The following is a 21,170-nucleotide window of genomic DNA, read 5'->3' as shown; positions in this document are numbered from 1 at the left end:
TGGTAACTGAGCACTTAGGTTCACAAACTTGATGCTCACATTTCCTGTATTTTCAAAGAAGCAAAGAAGTAGGAGTTGGTTAAAAGGAAAAAAAAAAACAGTGGATTTATGAACAGCTTGTGCATTACTGTAAAGAGGAGACAAACTTCAGTCTTTCCTGACCTGGTGGTTAAACCTTCTAGAATATAAGACACAAAAGCCAGGAAGTATGTGTAAGTTGGTGTAGCTGTGGAATGAGGTGCTGAACTGTGTGAAATCTCTTCCCATGAGGCCAGTTCCTCCTTTGACTAGTGATAGAGCTCTAGTTGTCCTTCCCCAGGTGTCAAATTTAGGTTAAATTTTAATTTTTTTGGGTCCATTGTTTCAATAGTTTGACCTCTGAAGAGGAGGGGCACAAATCTCAGGGTATCACTTTACTCACTTTATCTGCTAGAGCTTTAGTCTAGAATCATGGTTACAGTCAGTCACTATGTCAGTCTCCTCTCTCTCTCTCTGTCTCTCTCTGTCTCTCTCTGTCTCTCTGTCTCTGTCTCTCTCTGTCTCTCTGTCTCTGTCTCCCTCTGTCTTTCTCTGTCTCTGTCTCTCTGTCTCTGTCTCTCTCTGTCTTTCTCTGTCTCTGTCTCTCGGTCTCTGTCTCTGTCTCTCTCTCTCTCTGTCTCTCTCTCTCTCTCTCTCCATCCAGTCTAGAGAAACACATAGATAGGATACAAATAGGAGCTGAAGTTCGAGGACAATAAGTTCATTTACATTACCAACTTTTTCAAGGACTGGAAAATGGCTCCTGGAGCTTGTGGAGGTCTCCATTTAGAAAACGCCCTTTGATGGTTAGATTGAGCTTGTTTATGTGCAGCTACCTGAAAAATGACTTGCTTCATATAAAGGAGAACGGCCTGTGTTGGCTACTACACCTTTCTAGGAGCTTATTGTGGGCTACTGTGCACATAATTACTAGCTATATGATCCCTATGCAAGTAGGAGTCATGCAAATGAAGATAGTCCTGGTTGATCAAAGTGCAGTTCTGGTCAAACGCTTGGTCCATACCTAGTGGTTTGGGATTTCTGACCAAGGCTGTGAAAATTCCTTAATGAAGTGGCCATGGGAATGAACCATCCCATCAGCAGTATCCCTGTGTTCTGAACACCAGCATTTTCAAAGTGACACATTAGCTCTAGAGATTCTAATACATAAAGGACCATGATATACTGAGAAGAGATTTCTTGGGCAGTGAAACTGCTATTATAATCATATTATATTGTAATTGTATTATAATCATAAACTGCTATTTAGTCATAAAACAAAACCTAATATAGCTTTCTATCTGCAGACTGCAGCACATTAAGAATCAGAGTAAATGCTAATGGAGAGTCCAATTTGCCTGCTCCCCCAAAGCAACTGCAGGGTTTTCTCGGTAATTGGTGGAAACATGCTATTAGTGGCTTGTAATCGGCCTCTTTGTCAGAAGGGACGCTGTTTGGTCTGTTGTAGCACAATGGTCTAGAAGCTTTATTCTGATTTCTCGCAGTCTTCTCCCTACTTTTATCCATGCTCACCCCCGTCTTGTTTTAAATCTTCACCTTCCATGCCAATAAAATGGCCTAGAAGGTAAGGGTGCTTGCCACCAAGCCTGGTAACCCATGTGAGTTCATTTCAGAAACCCTCATGCTAGGCTAGAAGGAGAGAACACACTCCTGTAGATTATTCTTTAACTGTGCTCACACAGACACATAAATACATTGTAAATACAATGGTCCTTTTACAGTCCTCAGCTACTTTCATCACAGAAAGCATTTGACCTTTGACTTTTGGCAGTCAGAGACTGACACCCCCTCTCCAGTTCATGTGCTTTCCATGTTGGCAGAATCGCATCGCTAAGCGCAGCAGGAAGCTCGTGGATTACGACAGTGCCCGCCATCACCTGGAGGCTCTGCAGAGTTCCAAAAGGAAGGATGAGAGTCGGATCTCTAAGGTAGGGCTGGATCCATCCAGGGATGGACTCACACTCTGAATCTTAAGGCATATAACGTTTAAAAATTCCATGTTTCCCTTTTAAAGAAAGACTTCAATTAGGACAGAGTTCAAACTAAATCATACTTTTCTAAGTCACTTTAAGTAAAAATACATTTTTGCTTTGTTATTAGAATTGAGATCACATGAGCGAGCCTTACTGACACATTGTGACCAGAATAACTTCAAGCCTTTTGCAGTGTTGCAAGATCAAAGAAACCAAGGAGTGTTTCTGCACTTCTTTCTATATTGTTGGAAAATACTGATAAAATATAGATTTAGGTGAGATGCCAACACTGTAATGCCCAGAGAAAAATGTAGTTACTGTTTAAACTCTGTGATAAAACACCGTGCCTAGGCTTGTTTGAGGCTTTGTGTCTTGAGGGTTAGGAGTCCATCACCATCACAAGGGGGAATTATGGCAGCAGGCAGGGATGGCAATCAGGAATCTGGGAGCTCATTCCTTAGTTCACAAGCAGGAGACACAGAGATCAGACAGAAAATTGAGCAAGACTTTAAGCTCTCAAAGCTCCTAGTGACACGCTTCCTCTATCAAGGCTACCCCTCCAAGCCTACACAGAAATCATCACTAATCAGGGAACAAGTAATCAAAAGCCCGAGAGAGACTATGGGGTTATCTCTTTCAAGCCACCACAGTTGTGTATGTCAGCAGTCTGCAGATGGCAGCTAAATGAGGCCAGCTAGCCACAATTCCCTTAGATTCCAGGCTTAGTTTGTCTTTCCTATCACGTATCACTGCTAAATCTCCTTCCAACATGACATCTCTAGATCAAGTTCCCTATTGCCTATGTCTCTTAATGGATCCCATTGGGAAAAATTTCTCAATCCCCTAGCATGACATGAGAACTTCATAGCTTGATCATGACTTACTTTTCAAGGCTTACAAATTTCAAGTTCTTTCTGTTGCCCTTTAATTACAAAATGGTGTGGATTTCAACAAATATCTCTCCTCAAAAAGCTTCTCAGGATACAGTAAGGTTCTTTCTCTTCAATATGAAGTAATGCCTATATATACAGAAATGGATCTCTCATGTGTAATGTGTTGTGTGTCATTTCTAGGCAGAAGAGGAGTTTCAGAAAGCACAGAAAGTGTTTGAAGAGTTCAATGTTGACTTACAAGAAGAATTGCCATCACTATGGTCAAGGTAAACGCTCTTCTGCTCCAGGCTGCGCCTTTCAGCAGTTCAAGAGGAGTGGCTTTCTTTTAAGTCACTTTCCTTGTCTCTGCTTTCTTCTGGGTCTGTCATATTTCTGTTGTGTTCAGAAGTTCTGTACTTGTGGTTTCTAATATGGAAGCCACTTGCTATATAGACCTGCTGAGCAGCCACTTGAGGCGTGTCTGTGGAGACTGAGGAAAAATATTTGTATTTATTTCATTGTATCTCATTTTAATTAAGTAGCCATGAGTGTCTGGCAGCTGTTTAAACCTTGTTAAGTTTCTCAAGTGGAGAATTCTAACCAGAGGCACTGGGAGAATTTCTCCTGTCATAAAACTTACAACAAGACCCCTTCAGCTCTTGGTTGGATTTCCAGTATCCTAAAACCACATCTTTACCTTCTAACGTTGTTCTTCGGAAGTTTCACCTGAGTTATAGCACTATTTCAGACATCAAATGCTGCTCTTACTTACAGGTATTCCACGAGTTTATGATCTTGAGTGAGATTTATGTAGTTTATTCTGTTTTTATTGCTCTGTGCTAGAACCACGGAGTTGCTGGAAGCAGTGATGCCTTATGGTTTTCAGTCCTCATTAGCAGTTCCGTGTCGCCAGCCATTCAAATATAACTCTGCTTGATATGCTGTATTACTTTTAGTTAATACTTACCCTACTTCTAAATAGCTGGTGGCCCCAAAGAGATTAAACATATCTGCAGGCTTAACTTCCTGCTGCTTGTATCTAAGTTAAAGGGTTTAACTGAAATAGCACACACTCATGATTTTTACAAGTACATAGTTCTTTTCACATTTACATTGCTCAAGCCTGAAATTGAAGTCAGTACTTTTAATCTTCAGTGTCTCCTGTGGGGAAATGCACAGGACTGTACATGCAGCAGGAAACATGTACTCAGTGATGGATGCTTGAATTCCTGCATCAAAGTCATCTTAGCCCTTCAGAAATTAATTGTGTCCAGTTGTGCTGTACTGTTCATAAGGTCCTCTCTTCGCTGTTCTCTGCCTAATTTATCAATGAAGCTGCCTTATTGACAGCTGCTATTTTCAGTCCCATTTTTCTCTTCAATCTGTCAGCTTTTAAAAAATATATATTTTACTCATTTTTGGATGTGCATATTATTGAGGATATTATCTCTATAAAATGTCCTATGTTTTAGTTTGCTTACTTTGAGATGGCACCTCATATAGCCCAGGCTGTCTGTTTACCCACTTTGTAGCAAAAGATTATTATGAATTACTACCCTCTTGCCTTTACCTCCCAATCTCTGGAATTGCAGTGTGCACACCATGTCGAGCTATAAAGCATCCTCTTTTATTTCTCTTAAAAAGTGTCTCTCTGATACCCACTCCAGGACTCTGTTGTTTACTATTTACATGGTGCACCCTTTTCCATTCACCCAGTTTGCGTCTTTGAATCCAAAGGGTGGATGATACTAAGCTTGATGTTCATCTTTAGTTGGTCCTTTCCTCCTTGGTTCTTTTATTATCTTTTGTTTTCCTGCAAAGAAAATCCTATTTCAAACATGTAGATGAACAAAGGAAAGAAGCAAGGTCTGGGAAGAAGACTCAGTCAGTGAAGCTCTTGCCATGCAAGCATGATAACCCGATGTCAGATCTTCAGTGCCAAGTAGAGCTGGGTGTGGTGCCACACATCTGCCAAAAAGTACCAGAGACCAGAGGATCCAGATGGCTCACTGGAGCTCAGCAGCTGTCAGTCTAGCCAATTGGTGAGCTGCATGATCAGTGAGAGACTCAAAGAATGTGGTGAGACATCGATCTACCTCTGGTCATCACATGCACATGCACACATGCGCACATGCGCACATACACACATACGTTACTGCATAGAAGGAGATATAGATTGCAAAAAACTGACTTATTTTCTACTCTGGGGGATTTGATGGAGATTGAACTTAGAGTCTCATTCATGCCTCACTTTACCTCCTGACCTATATTTATATTTTAACCAAACTTATGATTCATAGAAAATGGTGATAAATTACTGTAAAGAAGGGGGATTCCATAGGGAATGGTTAAGTAGAATTTTTTGCAGTCAGTATTTGGTTAACAAATATTCCAAGCTAATGAGTGCACCAACAAGGGTGTGAGAATTGGAGAGGTTTTAATTTAGAATTTTTGTCTTATTTTATATGTATGGGTATTTTGCCTACATATGTTTCTGGGTATCACATGCATGCCTGGTACCAATGAAGCCCAGAAGAGAAGGTCAAGTACCCTGGAACTGGGGGAGTTTATGGTGGTTGGGAGCTGCCACGTGAGTGGTGTGAACTAAACTGAGGTCTTCTGAAATAGCATCTAGTGCTCTTAACCCCTGAGACATTTCTCCAGCTCCGGTTCTTGGAAGCTTATTAATGTGATATGGCACAAAGGTGATAGAAAAGAGAACTCAAAGGAGGGAAGTGTGGGGAGAAAGCAGGACAGAGAGCAGAGGTTATATTCACTTATTTGTCAAGTATTTATTGGCCGCCCACTCTGTGTCTAGCTTCTTTGATGTGCTATAGACCTTATACTGAACGTTTTGTTTTCTTAAAGCCTACATTGAAGGATAAAAAGAAACAAAAGTAAAATGTCATGCAAAAATAATGTAATTGAGACTGGCCTTGCTGAGTGCCCAGGGTAACTTTAGAGATGAGGATTTAGTACATAATGAAAATGAAGGTTTTGAAATGTAATAAGTTCCATCTCATGTGTGATGTGTTTGAAGATGCATTAAGAAGTTTATTAAGTAATCAAGTAAGTTTACTATGCTTGTAAGTGAAAAAGAAGGAAAGGAAGTATGGGAGGTGTCAATGGCCATGTCTGAGTGGCAATATGAAGCAGTGTGCAGTGTCAGGAGGCCCCGCAGAAAAACCTAAGAAGAAATAATGATAGCTCTATCAGGGCCCTCAAAGAAAATAGAACCTCAAGAAGCTGAGAACAGCGGACACTCCATTGTTGAATGTGTTCCAGGAATCCCCATTATAATAGGAAGACCAAATGCACGAGAACTTCGGATATTTCACTTGGACTGAACTTCTAGAGAGGGCTCAGTGGGTGGAAGGACCAGGGGCTCCATGGCAGGCACTGGTGACCTCATGGAGCATGAGAGGACAGCACTGTGGATATCTCTGGTTTGTAAATATTGATTTTAGGATGGGCATGGGGAATCATGCCACAGACATAGCAGATAGAATAAGGGAAATATTGGAAAATAACTCTTGTCACCTTCAGAAGACAGCATTGTCAGTGGCAGGTTGGTGTGGGTATTTAGCCAGAGAATGTGTAAAATGAATGGTGAAGATGTTGATAGGACTAGTCAGACAGGGCTAAGGGCTGGATTACATGATTCTGGCTTGAAATGGTCGGTACCCAGTAGATTCTGTTGCCTGAAATACGGAAATAATGATCTAATGTGCAGGGTGAGAGAGTTTGGTGTATCTGGTTATAAATGCAGTGTCTTCATCAAAGTCTTCCTCCTCTGAAGGCTTAGAGATCTATGTGGAATAGGAGCCATATGGATTGTAAAAGCCAGAGGTGATGGGTGACTGAAAGAAAACAGTGTCTTCCAGACACAACAGGACTGATGCACATATGAACTCACAGAGCCTATGGTAGCATGCATAGGATCTGCAAGCACTCAGGACAGATGACATCCCAGCCCTGAGAAGGGGCAGGGGACATGAGCTCCTGCCCCTAATCAAGAAGCAACTGATATTGCCTAGCAATGAAAAAAAAAGTAGTTTTCTCCAATGGAGTCCCACTGGGTATATATAACATTTAAGGCCAGGCCTCAGGCCCGGGAGTAGTTGGGAAACAAAACAAACTCAATGCATTTTGTAGACTTTTTATCTCATTTTGTTTTGTTTCGACATTTTTTTCTTATTGGTCTTATGATTATTTATTTTGATTTCTGTTTTTGTGGTTTTGTGGAGGTTTTATTTTTTTCTGATAATGAGAAATGTTTATTATTGTTTTTCAGTATATTAAAACAAACTATAAAGCCATATGTATATTATGACAGTTCAAGTCACCAAGTTTATGTCATGAATATATATGTGTGTGTTAGAAAAGTACATGTATGTATATAATAAAATACATAATCATGTATTTATATACCATATATATGCATTATATATATGTACCTAACTTTTTTGCCGGTCTGAAACTACATACACTAATATGTATTCAATGATTACTCTTTAGTTGTTGAAGGGTGTAACTTGGGAGTGTGTACATTTAATTATATATATCAGTATGTATATACATACATATGTGTATATGTATATATATATATATATATATATATTCTTTAATCTTCTTTTCCAGTCCTATTGTTATCCCCCTCCAAGTTCACCCATTGACATTTCTTCATTCCATTTCTCTTCCTCTTCCATCTTCAAGAAGATGTCCCACCCACTAGGCCACCCCACTCCCTGGGGCCTCAAGTCTCTAGAGGGTTAGGTGCAGCTTCTCTCACTGAGGCCAGTCCTCTACTGTATATGTGTAGGGGGCCTCATACCAGTTAGTGTATGCTACTTGGCTGGTGGCTCAGTGTCTGAGAGATCTCAGGGCTCCAGGTTAGTTGAGACTGCTGGTCTTCCTATGGGGTCTCCCTCCTCCTTGACTTCTTCCAGCCTTAGCCTAATTCAACCACAGGTGTCCCGAGCTTCTGTCCATTGGTTGGGTGTAAGTGTCTGTGTCTGATGTGTTCAGCTGCTTGTTGGGCCTGTTGGAGGACAGCCATGCTAAATTCCTGTCTATAAGCACACCATACCATAGTGTCAGGTCTTGTAGACTCTTCCTGAGACCTCCTTTCTCTGGAACTCCTTTCCCTAAGCTTCTTCTCCATTTTTGTGTTTGCTTGTTTTAAAAATGAAACAAAAAAGAGAGAGGAAAGAACAAGCATGGGCAAGCATGGTGGTGGGGAAGATTTCAGAGGCACTAGGGTAGGAGAAAACATGATTAAAATATATTGTATAAAAAATGAATTTAAAAAGTTTACAAAAGCCCAGAAAGTCATCAGTCTTACACAAGTCTTAAAGGTAGGGTATAGGTGCTTGCAAATGAAGTAATAGGGATTTTTCATGGGATAAGTTAGATGTGAGACAGTGGGTTGCTCCAATTCCCAGATGAAGCCATGAGAGTGATCAAGAAGCAGGATCTGGCACAGATGTGGAAGAACAGGGATTAACAAGATGCTTGGGCCTTGGGATGCGTACTTGCTGTTTAGATAGATCACCATAGGAGTGTAGAGTTCTGTTATGTTCCTGTTAGGACTGAGTGTGTGAAGGTAACAGCGTATATGTGGGCTTGCATATTTCTCAGAACAAAATATGTCTCAGTGATACCCACCTAGTGATGGTGATGTCATCAAAACTGCTGGCTTAAAAAAAGGTTCTTGACAGCAAATCAGAAGGAGTCCTGTTGAGTCCTGAAGTGGTAAAGTCTCAAAATCCTTTATTGATGAAGAACTTGTGAAATGAGCCTTCTAAGAAATATCAGCGCCCAGAGCCTCACACTTTGTACATATATATTTCACTAATTTTCACATTAGTGTTTTATAAGTCAAGGCCCATTGGAGTGAACCCTCCCAATGGCTTTTTCATTTATCTATTTATCCTGTACTTACTCACATAATAATCACTGTGTGTCTTCTGTGTACTAGGTTACGTATCCAGGGCCAAGAATGCAGTTGTGAACAAGTCAAAGGCCCTTTTGGAAACAGTCCCTGATTTTTTTTTTTTTATTGTAGAAAACTTCTATAGGATAAGTTGTATCACCACTACGTCCATTTTTTTCTCTAAATTAAGACATGCTACTTAATTTTTAAATTCTAAAATGAAAGAAAATATTATGAAGGCAAACATGCTTATTTAGCTATTGAAATATATTGTTTCTTTCTAGAACTGCCCCAATTATCTCTAGATAAAAACTGATATAACAGATGATGTGACAGAGAAACAAAAATTAATCATGGAAATGTAGTGTCTTAGTTGCTATTACTTCAATACAATACCATGACAAAGGCAACTTAAGGAAAAAGGGTTTATTTGGCTTGCACGTCCACAATACAGTCCAATGTGGCAATGAAGTTAGTGTCATGAGCTTGAGGGAGCTGGTCACGTTACACCCACAGCCTGTAGAAGTCAGCAACAGTTATGTGCATGCAAGTACTCTGCTTAGTCCGACTCTCACACATTTCAGGATTCTCTGCTTAGGGCATATGTCACTCCCACTGGGAAGGTCATCTCAACTCAATTAACATAATCAAAATAACCTCCTGTAGTCATACCCAGAGGCACATCTCCCAGCTGCTTCTAACATCTATGAAGTAGTGGTGAGGCCTTGTCACCAGAGGAAGAATGTCATCAGGATGGTCTATAAGAGCATAAGGCCTCACCTTACAGACAGTTTCTCTGCTTCGTGTTTGCTATTTAAGATGTGGTCTTGCAGATTCCTTCCACTGCTGCCGTACTGTCTCCAACATTATGGCTTCTTATCACTCTGGAATTGTAGGCCAAATAAACTGATGCTTGCCCTCGTCATGGTGTTCTATCAAAGCAAAAGACAAGTAAACGAAGCTCTCACTAGTCAACTTTAATGACCTCTGTACTCATCAAGTCAATTCTGGCCCATCCTTCTGGCCAGCCTGTGTGTGTCCTCTCAAGCAAATGTTTGTGGCTGGGTTCTTTTAGCTGTTTGTGCCCCACATCCATTTGTTTCTTTTTTTATATTTAACTGTGGCATCTTTGCATTCATATTCGGTTCTATACTTTGCTTTTATAATTCCATTTAATTATAATGGTGCAAATGCTCATTAATTAAGTCCCTGACCTTAGCTTTTACTATTTCCCAATGACACTATGCCAGAGTTTTTATTACTGTATTCCTATATGCAAAAGTACATATACATGTGTAAATACATATATTTTTGCCCTGTATCTGTGGATAATCAGTTCCCAGATCGCCTAAGGGAAGCAAAACCTTATGTAAAATAAAGTGACATTGTATTTGTGTATCACTTCCTTACATCATGTTATGAACTTTCACTCATCTCTAAATTATGTAGAAGACCTAATGCCATGACAACATTATGCAGATAGCTGTTTTGTTAGAAACTGCAAAGAGTAAGATGGTGAGAGAACCCTGTCTCCAGTGCAGATGCCCTTTGTTTTCTGATGGTTTAACCCATGGACGGTTAAGGTACAGTGTACAGAGCCATGGATGTAAAGAACCATCTGCATTCATGCATATGTGAAATATATGTTTTGAAATCAGTTACAATAAAAATAGGTGAAATCAGGGTCACCTGGTGTCTGGGTAGAGGAAATAGAATGTAATGTAGCAAGGATTTAAGGTACAAGGTAAACCACAGAAAAACAGTGCCTTATTTATGGGGCAGATTTACCATTTAATTATCACTTCATTTCAGAATTCTTACATTTGGCTCCAAGTTTTTTCTAATTTAGTTAAAATTCAAAAACACCTAATTAAAGCAGAACTTGCTGACAGGGAAATAGAAGTCGTGGTTAAAATTTTTTTGTGAAGTAGTCTATGATATTTTTAAATAACATTTCTCTTTTTTGGGGTTTAAAAATTGATTTTCTCTACATGTGAACTGCATGACCCTAGACAGTTTATCCCATTTACTTTTTCTTTTTTTTTCTTTTCTTTTTTATTTTTTTCTCCATCTTTATTAATTTGGGTATTTCTTATTTACATTTCAATTGTTATTACCTTTCCTGGTTTCCAGGCAAACATCCCCCTAACCCATCCCCCTCCCCTTTTATATGGTTGTTCCCCTCCCCATCCTCTCCCCATTACCTCCCTCCCCGCAACAATCACATTCACTGGGGGTTCAGTCTTAGCAGGACCAAGGGCTTCCCCTTCCAGTGGTGCCCTTACTAGGCTATTCATTGCTAACTATGCAGTTGGAGTCCAGGGTCAGTCCATGTATAGTCTTTGGGTAGTGGCTTAGTCCCTGGAAGCTCTGGTTGGTTGGCATTGTTGTTCATATGGGGTTTCAAGCCCCTTCAAGCTCTTTCAGTCCTTTCTCTAATTTCTTCGGCGGGGGTCCCGTTCTCAGTTGAGTGGTTTGCTGCTGGCATTGGCCTATGTATTTGCCATATTCTGGCTGTGTCTCTCAGGAGAGATCTACATCCAGTTCCTGTCAGCCTGCACTTCTTTGCTTCATCCATCTTATCTAGTTTGGTGGTTGTATATGTATGGGCCACATGTGGGGCAGGCTATGAATGGGCGCCATTTACTTTTTCTAGTAAATGAGGTTCACCGTCCCAGGGGATTTTTGTAAGCATCAAATGAAGAAACAAATAAAAGCAACTCTCTGGCTCCTGGATCCACTAACATTGGTGTTTTCTCCGTTCACTCTCATTGGAATTCTATGCACTGGAAGGCTTAGCTTAAGCAACAGAAGATCAGAAGTTTTCTGTCATCCAAGACCTTACTTCGTTTTGTTTTGTTTTGTTTTGTTTTTCCCTGGGAGTTCAGATCTAGTTGAATAATCAGGATTCTTCAGTTATTTTTGAGAATGCCACTGAAACAATAAAATGAATTGAAGTAGTTGTTACCCAACTAAAGGAAAAGAATTAAGTAAAATAATGTCCAGATACTCTTTATGTGGAGAAAGAATTTATCCTGGCTAAATCTCGGTTTGGCTTTTGTGCTTACTCTTAGGGAACTGTGATAAAGACAGACAGAATTTGCTACATGTCCCAGTACCCTTCCCATAGCTTCCCCTTATAAATGTGTTTGAGATGTTGCCAATGAGCAGCTCGTGTGCTGACCAGTGGAGAAAAGTCAGGTTTACTCTAGGATGCTGTTGAATTCAATATTTTTCAAAGTTTTATATTAGGAACATAGTCTTAATTTGGTTCAGGGCCATTAAAAGCTACTTTTGCTAACAGCTCCCTCTTTTATTTGTTTCCCCTTGGTAGACGAGTTGGGTTTTATGTCAATACTTTCAAAAACGTCTCTAGCCTTGAGGCCAAGTTTCACAAGGAAATCGCAGTGGTGAGTAATGGTGACTGTTGCTCTTATGGAAAGTAATGCAAAGGGCATTGCATAGAATTGCCAACTAGCCTTACCCTTACACGGATGTTGTAGCGATACTGTGTTACTACTCTCTGAACTATTTGCACTGGTATTGAAGATTTTATTACAGCCCCACTATTTTATTTCCTCCTCTGTTAGCTGAAAAGTTGGAATTTTAAATGATGTTCTAAATTAGTATATATATAAACCTGGTCTCAAATTATTTAGATAAGCAGCAGTAATGGTGTTCTCTATTACCTTAGTTCACCAGGACAGTCATAGGACTATTTGTTAATAGATTTAAGATAATCACCTTGTCATTTCTGCTTCATGTCCTATTGAATACATGTCTGATTGATCCAGCAAGTAGCACATTCTTTTCACTGTATAAAGTTATTTCAACTTAGGTGTAGATTTTAAATGTGGTATGTGGAATTTCAAGACCAATCTAATTCCCAGAAGAGTTGTAGCTTCTCACTAAACAAGTTCATTCATGGGGAGGAAAACATGGGTGGCCACCAGAATATCCTGTGTTTAACAGGCTTCTGTCTTCTTAGCTTTGCCACAAGCTTTATGAAGTTATGACGAAACTTGGTGATCAGCACGCTGACAAGGCCTTCAGCATTCAAGGAGCTCCCAGGTACGCCACTGGTCCTCTGAGCTGCATGTGCAAGTGATATCCTATGTATTGAACGTTCTAGAGCCTGGAGACCACATTGTACTATTCTAGTCACCTTATAAAAATCTAAAAGGAGCCCTTCCACCTAGACAGTGATCCCAAACTTAGGTTTTTGGCTCTTACATTTACTTCTTGCCTTCATTCACATCAAGATGCTACTGGTCACAGCAGAAGTGAGTAGCTGCTTCTGATGAACATGGAACCAGAGAGCAACAGTTGGGATAGTCATCATTTCTCCTTGTTACTTCATCTGCAATAGAGAAAACCCCTCCAGCTTTGTGCTCATTGTTCACTACTAAAGAAAGGAAAAGAGTGGAAGAGATCTCGCCGCCCACCCTCTCTCTACCTCTGCTTTGCCATTTGCCCTGCAACATGGCTTTGTTAGTGTTCCATGGCATGTTGTTATGAATGGGCCAGTCAGAGACTGAGGGCCCAGTGGCACAGCTGAGCTGTATACCTTGGTTTGACTGCATGCTTACTTTCTCCAATGATTTTATCTTACCTAACAAGCCTTGAGCAGTCAGAAGCCCCAGGTTTCAGTTACATACCTTTAAGGTCAATTTGCTTTGTTTTTCTTATTCAAGTCCAATAACCTTTGGAATTAAAGAACCCGTTTAAATATCTATAGAAAAAGTAGGGTCCAATGGAATAAAATTATTCCTAAGGTGATGGTCAGTTCTGAGACTCTATACTTGTAGTTTTTAATGCCAATCATTATAAACACTTATAGGAATGTATGTACAGACTCATCCATTGACATATGCAGTTTCCAACCTTTCTCCATGTTAGCGTCTGATGATGACTGTTTTGATCATGGACTTCTCTTTAGAGTACCTACCTATAACTACAGCCTCTGCTATAGCTGCCAGGGAAGCCAGAGTGTCTTTTCTCTCCAGGGGAAAGGTGTGACCTAAAGTAATCTAAGAAAAGAAGAGAATTAAGGCTCCAACATTGTTTTTTTACATTGTTGAGCTAAGAATAATAGAATAATAAGAATATTCAAATTACCTTTTGGATGTTATGAAACTAAGGCATGTTAAGAGTGGCTTGACATGGAAATGAAGTCAACAGAAGCATTTGCAAATAACAGTTTCATTATCAGTTAAAGCAAGAAGTCGGGTTACAGCCACTTGACAAGTGTCTCTTATTTTTATTCCTTTTCAAAAACATTCTCTGCAGAGCGAGGTGGTGAGTTAGCTCTGAAGGCAGTCTTTAGAATAGAGTATAGATTGGGCTGTTTCTAGTCAGAGGTCATGATTGCTGGCTAAGAGCCGCAATCATGTAGAGTGTCTTTAAAAGAATGTGGCTCCCTTAGCTCCTGAATGTGTAGATCATGCTGCTGCGTCTGTACTCTTATTTAGGTCACAGACTCTGCTCCGTCTGCTGTTGTCTTTAGATGTTCTTAGAGAGTAGGATGTGCCATCTGAGTCATCATGTTAAGCTGTTCCCAAGCATCTGGCAAGGTGCCTAGAACATGATGGCTTCTTAGGAAGTTGTGGAATCTCACCTGTCATGTGGTCTGCTGGTGCCCTGAAGGTGTCTGAGTTAGTCATTGTTTCATAAAGTACACAAAGAAGTATTTTGTAACTCTCTAAACATAATTCAAAAGGCACTCCTGAAAAAGATTTATGAACTCTCTCCCAAGTTGCCTTTGAAATTAAAAGTCACAGCTTTCTGGGTAACTATCTATGATTGTGGGGTGACATGACTCTGTTGTAGAGCAGAAGTGAAGCTGGTTTTCTTACTATGCCTTATGTTGGGATGTGGAGCTGATTTGGCATGTGGCGAGAACAAGATTTTATACTAAGATATAAATGCAACTGTCGTAAAGCACTGCAGTTTTTCTTTGTTTTTAACCTATTTACACCTCATTATTTACATATCTAAAACCAAGCATGGTTGACCGTGGTTCACAGGGAGCAATTAATGGTGACAGTTTCCAATATCCATTACTACTTCTAACAGCTAGAAATAACCTGGAAGTGGGGGATGAAATAACAGTGACATTAAGCTTCAGGATTTCTCTTGGGTAAAGAATATTGGGTTTTAAGAATCCTGCTTCTCAGAAGGCTTCTTGCTCAACCCTCTGTGTCTATCCAGTGATTCGGGTCCTCTTCGCATTGCAAAGACACCATCACCCCCAGAGGAGGCTTCACCCCTCCCCAGCCCAACGGCTAGTCCCAACCACACATTAGCACCTGCATCTCCTGCCCCAGTGCGACCCAGATCACCTTCACAGGTATGATGTGTGCATCAGGGCCATGGAAGAATTCATGGGGAAGTGACTTTCTTTGGGATTCTCTTGTTAAGCATTATAAGCATTATAGAAAGTTTCTATGACAAGACTAAGGCATGATACAGTGATATTATTATTGCCATTGTCTGCTTTTTTTATTTGATTTTTGTGTTTCCTCTTATTCTCAGTTTTTTTATTCTTTTGGGTGTTCTAGCCCCATCCCCACCTTCTTGGCCTCGACTATACTCATCTTTACCTTCACTTGTTCCTGGACTCCTGCCATTCAGAGGCTGAAGGAGTCTGTTCAGTGATGGAGTACTTGCTGGGTTGGCCCATGCTCTGAGCAGCTATTAGCTTTGAAAAGGAAAAACCCTATCTACAAAACTCCATTCATTCTACATTCCTCCTGAACTGAATCTTCTTTTCAGTGCTCCATTGGAGTCAATGACCACCTGGAACTGGGGTATTGGGAGACATCTCATCCCCCAAATTGTGTTACACATGAGTGGCCACTCAGTGAAAGCCAAGTAATGACCAGGCAAAATGAACTAAAGAGAAGATCCCACCACTCTTGATTTCCCTGCATTGTGTGAACATAATATTTCTGTAGCTACATTTAACATTCATGGTCCAGTATAAGCTTTATGAATATGGCTGAAGCTGCAACATTGTAAGAAGATAAGTGTAGTAGATTCTAATGTTTAAAATTCCTGAGTGGAAAGAGAAGTGGGAACTGTCTTTTGTTGACCTCATTGACTCATTTGGGGAAAACAAATGAAGAAGAAAACAAAACAAAACAAAACAAAAAACCCATCTGGCTTGATTTTTGTTTTGAAATTCCATTTGTTTTCTTATGAGAGAAATCAATGGTAGATGAGCTGAGAGAAAGAATGGCTTCCGGGTGAGATCATAGGTCTTGCAGTTTGGGGCGTTGCTTAAATTAAGATGTATGGACTCTCATCAAGTGACCTGACTTCTTCCAATTAGACCAGTGCCTGTCAGTGTTTGGTGAGGCACCCAAGGGGACAGCATTCTTGACTTGAATCGAGTAGGCTTACACCTTTGTATAGATTAGTTTCAGTTAGATGTCTGTTTGCATAGCTGTGCTCATCTGACACTTCCTCAAAGGCTACTATGTTTGTATTAATGCTTCCCAGACAAGGAAAGGGCCTCCTGTCCCACCTCTGCCTAAAGTCACCCCAACAAAGGAACTACAGCAGGAGAACATCATCAATTTCTTTGAGGACAACTTTGTACCAGAAATCAATGTGACAACACCTTCCCAGGTGAGTGCTCAGGACAGCTGAATGACCATCAAAGTGCCATGGTGGACAGGACTCTCAGGTCAGCTGTAGATATCAGAGCCATTAATAAAATTTTATTACTTGTGCTTGTTTCATTGCTTTGTAATCAAATGATTATTAAATGTAAGGTGTATAGGATTTGAAAATTCTAATATTTATTGAATATATATACATATATGTGAAAGTATGTTGAAAAATATACAATGAAGAAGAGTTGCTGTCATCCTACCACTGTGACAAAACCTTGCATGCACTCTGGCCTATTTTCTTTCAATTTTTCTACCACGTCCTTGAGGATTTGTCAGTTTCACATTTTAAAATTCAAGTTGTGTGGTTATGCAGTCTTAATGTAGTAACTTCAGTTCATTGGTCATTTTTATGTCACAATATTATCGTAACTAAAGCACTGGACATTACTATCATACCAACTGGATATACTAACCCCTGACTCTTGACTAAATTTCAATTTCCAGATTTTATCAGCCTGCACCTTTTCTACTAGCCAGAGTCATTTCCTAGTTTTATTTCTACATTAACATTTGCACTGAGGATATTTTAGGATGGCTTGTCCTTGTTCAGTTGCTTTAACCTGTGTCCACCAATAGCATCCTCTCAGTTAATCCTAAGTGGGAACTTTAGACCTCTAGAAGCCTGTGTACTTAGCTGAGGACACCCTGCCTAGGAGATGAGACTACTTAAGTGGCACACAGAGTAGTTCCGAAGTAAAGATGAGGTCCAGAAGTGTTCTTTCTTTTTAAGTGTTTTTATTTCAAGTTTTCTGGCTCAGTTACAAGGACCCTCATGGTGGGGAGAGGGAGAATCAAGGTACTTTTGAAAATTACAGATGCCAGGAGAGTCTGTAAGTACTTCTGGGAGCCTTAACTCACCCTACTACTGTTGAATGCTAGAGACAGAAAACAGTTGGCTAGAGGAAGGGAACAAGGTAGAAACCTCATAGTTTACAGGTAGAGCTGCTACCTGAGTTATGTACCATTTCTGTAGGATCTCATGGAACCGCTCTACTGGGGCGTAACTGATGGATTATGTGCCATGTTTGTTAGTCTGTCAGCTGAATTTGAAATTAGTACCCACCAGAGATGTTCTTTGTCATTTAATCTGCTTTCTTTTAATTTTAAGGAGAGAAAGAAGAGGAATTCTGGTCTTGTTCATTTGGGGTGCGTGCGTGCGTGTGTGTTTGTGTGTGTGTGTGTGTGTGTGTGTGTGTGTGTTGTGTTGTGTTTTGTGTTTTTACCTGAGAAGTACCATGCCTCCAATAACTGGATCACAGAGTGTGAAATCCAATGCTTCTAATTCACCAAATGGTTCCTGGTTTCACACTAAGATGTGCAGAGAAGTGAAATGGGATTTATATTTTGGTTTGTCATTTTGGGGTTTTGAGTGGAGAAAAATCTAGTTTTATTTAAAATAGGCAGAACCTGTCTTCTCTGCAGTCCTTTAACAATTTCCTCAGTTGCTTGTTCTTCTGCAGCTGCAAGATTTTATGTCACTTAATGTATCTCCAGCAGTCCTTAGTCTTGGAACCTAATTCTGAGAACTACTACTTTGAACAGTTGGAAGTCTACATGGTTCAGATCAGTGATGGTGAACTGGCTGTCACAACGAATTAACAGCTTCTGTTTGTAGAGATGTCCAGCCAGTCCAAGGCTGTGTAATGATGGCCCATTTATAACTGTCCCGCTTAAAAGAGTCTGATTTCAAATGTTTCATATAAAATTTTTGGACATGTGTGTTAGGTGCTTATAATATTAGATGCATTGAACAGACTGTATATTAAGGCATAAGCTAATGGATTATAAAATCAGAATAATAATGTTTTGGGCAGTGCAAAGATAAATGGTTAAGAGAGGAAAGATACCAATTCTTGATGAGAAATGAGATAGTAATAGTTAAACTATTACTATTTCCAGAAAACTGGAAAACTGAGAATTATCTGAAAGGTTCCCCCTACATTACTGCAGAATGATCCTTTCCAGGTTGCCTTGGATTTTTGCTAAGTGAGTCATCCTACACTTAGAAGATCATTTATGGCCACAGTAGCTATTTTTATAATGCACTTAATGAGAAAGAAAAACACTTTTGTGTTAATCCTGGCCAGATGCTGCAAATGTAAGAAGCAAAATCTAACCTGTCTGATGGAAAAATCACCTCGCAGCAATGCTTTCACTGTTGTGTCCCTGGAACTGAAAACAGAAATCCACTAAGCTTGCAGAGCCCTCTAATGGCCAAACTTTAATTAGATATAGCCCAGAATTTTCTGTGGGAATGCTTTTTCATGCTCACAGGCACACCATGCATGGCATGTGAAAATACTTTTCCTGTTTTCCCAAAGTTTTGTTCACAAAAATAAAACTGCTAAAAGACAAGTTCATTTTTTCCAAATATTTTCTCCCAAGAACTTATAATCCTGTGCACAAATCCTTTACTGTGTTTTAATATTTGATTAATTCTTTGAGAATTTAATACTATATATTTTGATAATATTCACCTTTACCTAATTCCTCCAAGATCCACACCCTTCACTATCTACCTAAGTCATTGACACTGACGACAACTTCTCATTCTGTTTGTCCTTCGTGTTCTCCCCTCCTCCTCCTCCTCCTCCTCCTCCTCCTCCTCCTCCTCCTCCTCCTCCTCCTCTTCCCTAATTAGACTCAATTTGTACTGTCCATATATTCTTAGGTGTGTATCCTTCCACTAAAGTGTGATTAATCTACCAAATATCATATCAATAAAGAAAACCAATACTCTCTGCAAAACTGAAGCTCAGTTACAGTCAGCGCCTCAAGTAATGTGTGTGACTTTGTACACACACCCTCCCTTCCATGTTCGTATCTTGTCTGGCTTGGACTCCTACAGGTTTTATGTATGTTGTCTAAACTACTGTCAGTTCATATGTGAAACTGCCCAGTTGTGTCCAGAAAACAGTTTCCTCGTAGTCTCCTACCACCACTGGCTCATATAATCTGTCTGTTCACCTCTTCCACAATGATCCCCATTGGAAAAAGGAGGTTGTGATATAGATGGCCTATTAGAGTTGAGCATTACACAGCTAATTTCTAATTCTGTATACTTTGGCTAGTTGTGAGTCTCCTATGTTAAATGCTATGTACAGATGTTTGTCTGATGAAAGCTGAGAGATGCCTCAGTTTGTAGACATAATGATGTCACCAGGACTTGGTGTAATCTACATCCATTTAGGAGAATAATAGTAGTAGCTTTCCTGTTGCCTCTCTGACCGTTCGTCCTCAGGCTCTTAGCCCAACAATGGTACCAGGAATGGGTTTTTAACTTGCCTTAAATCCAATCAAAAAGGGATTCTTTATGCCCATGATATTCATACTACTATAGTGGCAGTGGCCATGTCTTGATAAGCAGTTGTTACTATCGATTTCAGGGTTCACAGCTGCGTGGATTGGTAGTTACATTCTCCTCTGGTAGCATGTAGCACACATCAACAAAAGTCAAAACAAACAACAAATAGTAAGACAAAAAATGCCCCTGCTCACCCCTGCACACAAACACAAAACATGGAGTCTGTTTTGTGTTGCCCAACTACTTGTGAGCATAGGCCTTCCAATAGAGTTATTGATACAGCCAGTGACACTCCATTAGAGAAAACTCATTTTCTCTTTCCCAGCAGGCATCAATTATAGATAGCTTCTGTATTAGAGGTGATTTTTGCATCTCCCTTCTCCCAGTGATTTAAGTGCTTTAAATCATCCTGTGTATACTGTCACAGTGTCTGTGAGTTCACATATATATATGTTCTGTGGTGTCTAGAACATACTGCTTCCTTGTGACCATCTATGACAACTTCTGGCTTTTTCAATCTTTTACCTTCTCTTTCTCATAGTTAGATGCCTGAGCAATGAGGAGGGGTTAAATAATGACATTCTGTGTCTTGAGTGGGCCAAAGTCCCTTATTCTCTGTTCATTGCCCATTTGTGGGTCTGTGTTAGTTGTAATCACCACAGGAAAAGCATCTCTGATGAGAGTTGAGTGAGACACTTATCTATGGGTTTACCAGATATGTCATTAAGAGGCATTTAATTGTTTTCTTTTAACTGAATAATAGTAGTGTGTTTGTCCCGTAGGGCCCACGAACTATCTAGCCTCAGGTACTTAGGCACTTTAGGAGTATTAGGGTGGTTTTCATCTCGAGGAGTGTGCCTTAAGTCCAGCTTTTAAAAAGTGGTGGGTTACCTCCATATTTGTGTCATGACAATATTACACAAGTATCTGTGGCTATTTTCAACAGAATGACAATGTGCATTCCTAAAATACACTAATCTCATGCTGTGAAAATAGGCATTCAGGTGGAGGGGGTCATATGAGAAGAGTATCTCTATCGAGTTTCTCTTTGTAATAGCTCATGCTAGCATGCTCAAGGTTCTAAGAAGTGCTACAACAAAAAGCCCCAATTTATCTTTCCATAAGCTACCTTCTCTAATGGTTCCAGACCTTGTTCTTGATAAGTAGGTTCGGTGATATATTTTAAGAAATGAAGATTTAAATTATATATCCCTGGGAAACCATTCCATGCATGTAGTAAGATCTTAATACTTCATAACAAAAATAAAGCAATCACATAGATACACACAATATCTAGGTACACCCATATAGGATTCTAGCCCTCTCCCCCTCATTTATCTTCAGAAAATGGATTAAAGTGCTTTCTAA

The 21,170-nt window shown here is 39.9% G+C and overlaps 1 protein-coding gene across 1 annotated transcript in view; it reads left to right on the top strand.

Annotated features, from left to right (window-relative positions):
• Positions 1-21,170, top strand: part of LOC148000171 (amphiphysin-like) — a 143,308-nt gene that overhangs the window by 76,430 nt on the left and 45,708 nt on the right. Inside the window, exons 6-11 of the mRNA XM_087591861.1 lie at positions 1,860-1,967; positions 3,086-3,171; positions 12,154-12,229; positions 12,808-12,890; positions 15,030-15,168; positions 16,323-16,451. Of these exons, the coding sequence (XP_087447987.1) occupies positions 1,860-1,967; positions 3,086-3,171; positions 12,154-12,229; positions 12,808-12,890; positions 15,030-15,168; positions 16,323-16,451 (621 nt within the window). The remainder of the gene's footprint in view (positions 1-1,859; positions 1,968-3,085; positions 3,172-12,153; positions 12,230-12,807; positions 12,891-15,029; positions 15,169-16,322; positions 16,452-21,170) is intronic.

This window comes from Rattus norvegicus, chromosome 17 (assembly GCF_021556685.1).
Source record: "Rattus norvegicus strain SHRSP/BbbUtx chromosome 17, alternate assembly SHRSP_T2T, whole genome shotgun sequence".
NCBI classification, from domain to species: Eukaryota; Metazoa; Chordata; class Mammalia; order Rodentia; family Muridae; genus Rattus; species Rattus norvegicus.
Note: the sequence above shows the minus strand (reverse complement) of the source record. Positions and strands in the feature narration are given on the sequence as shown.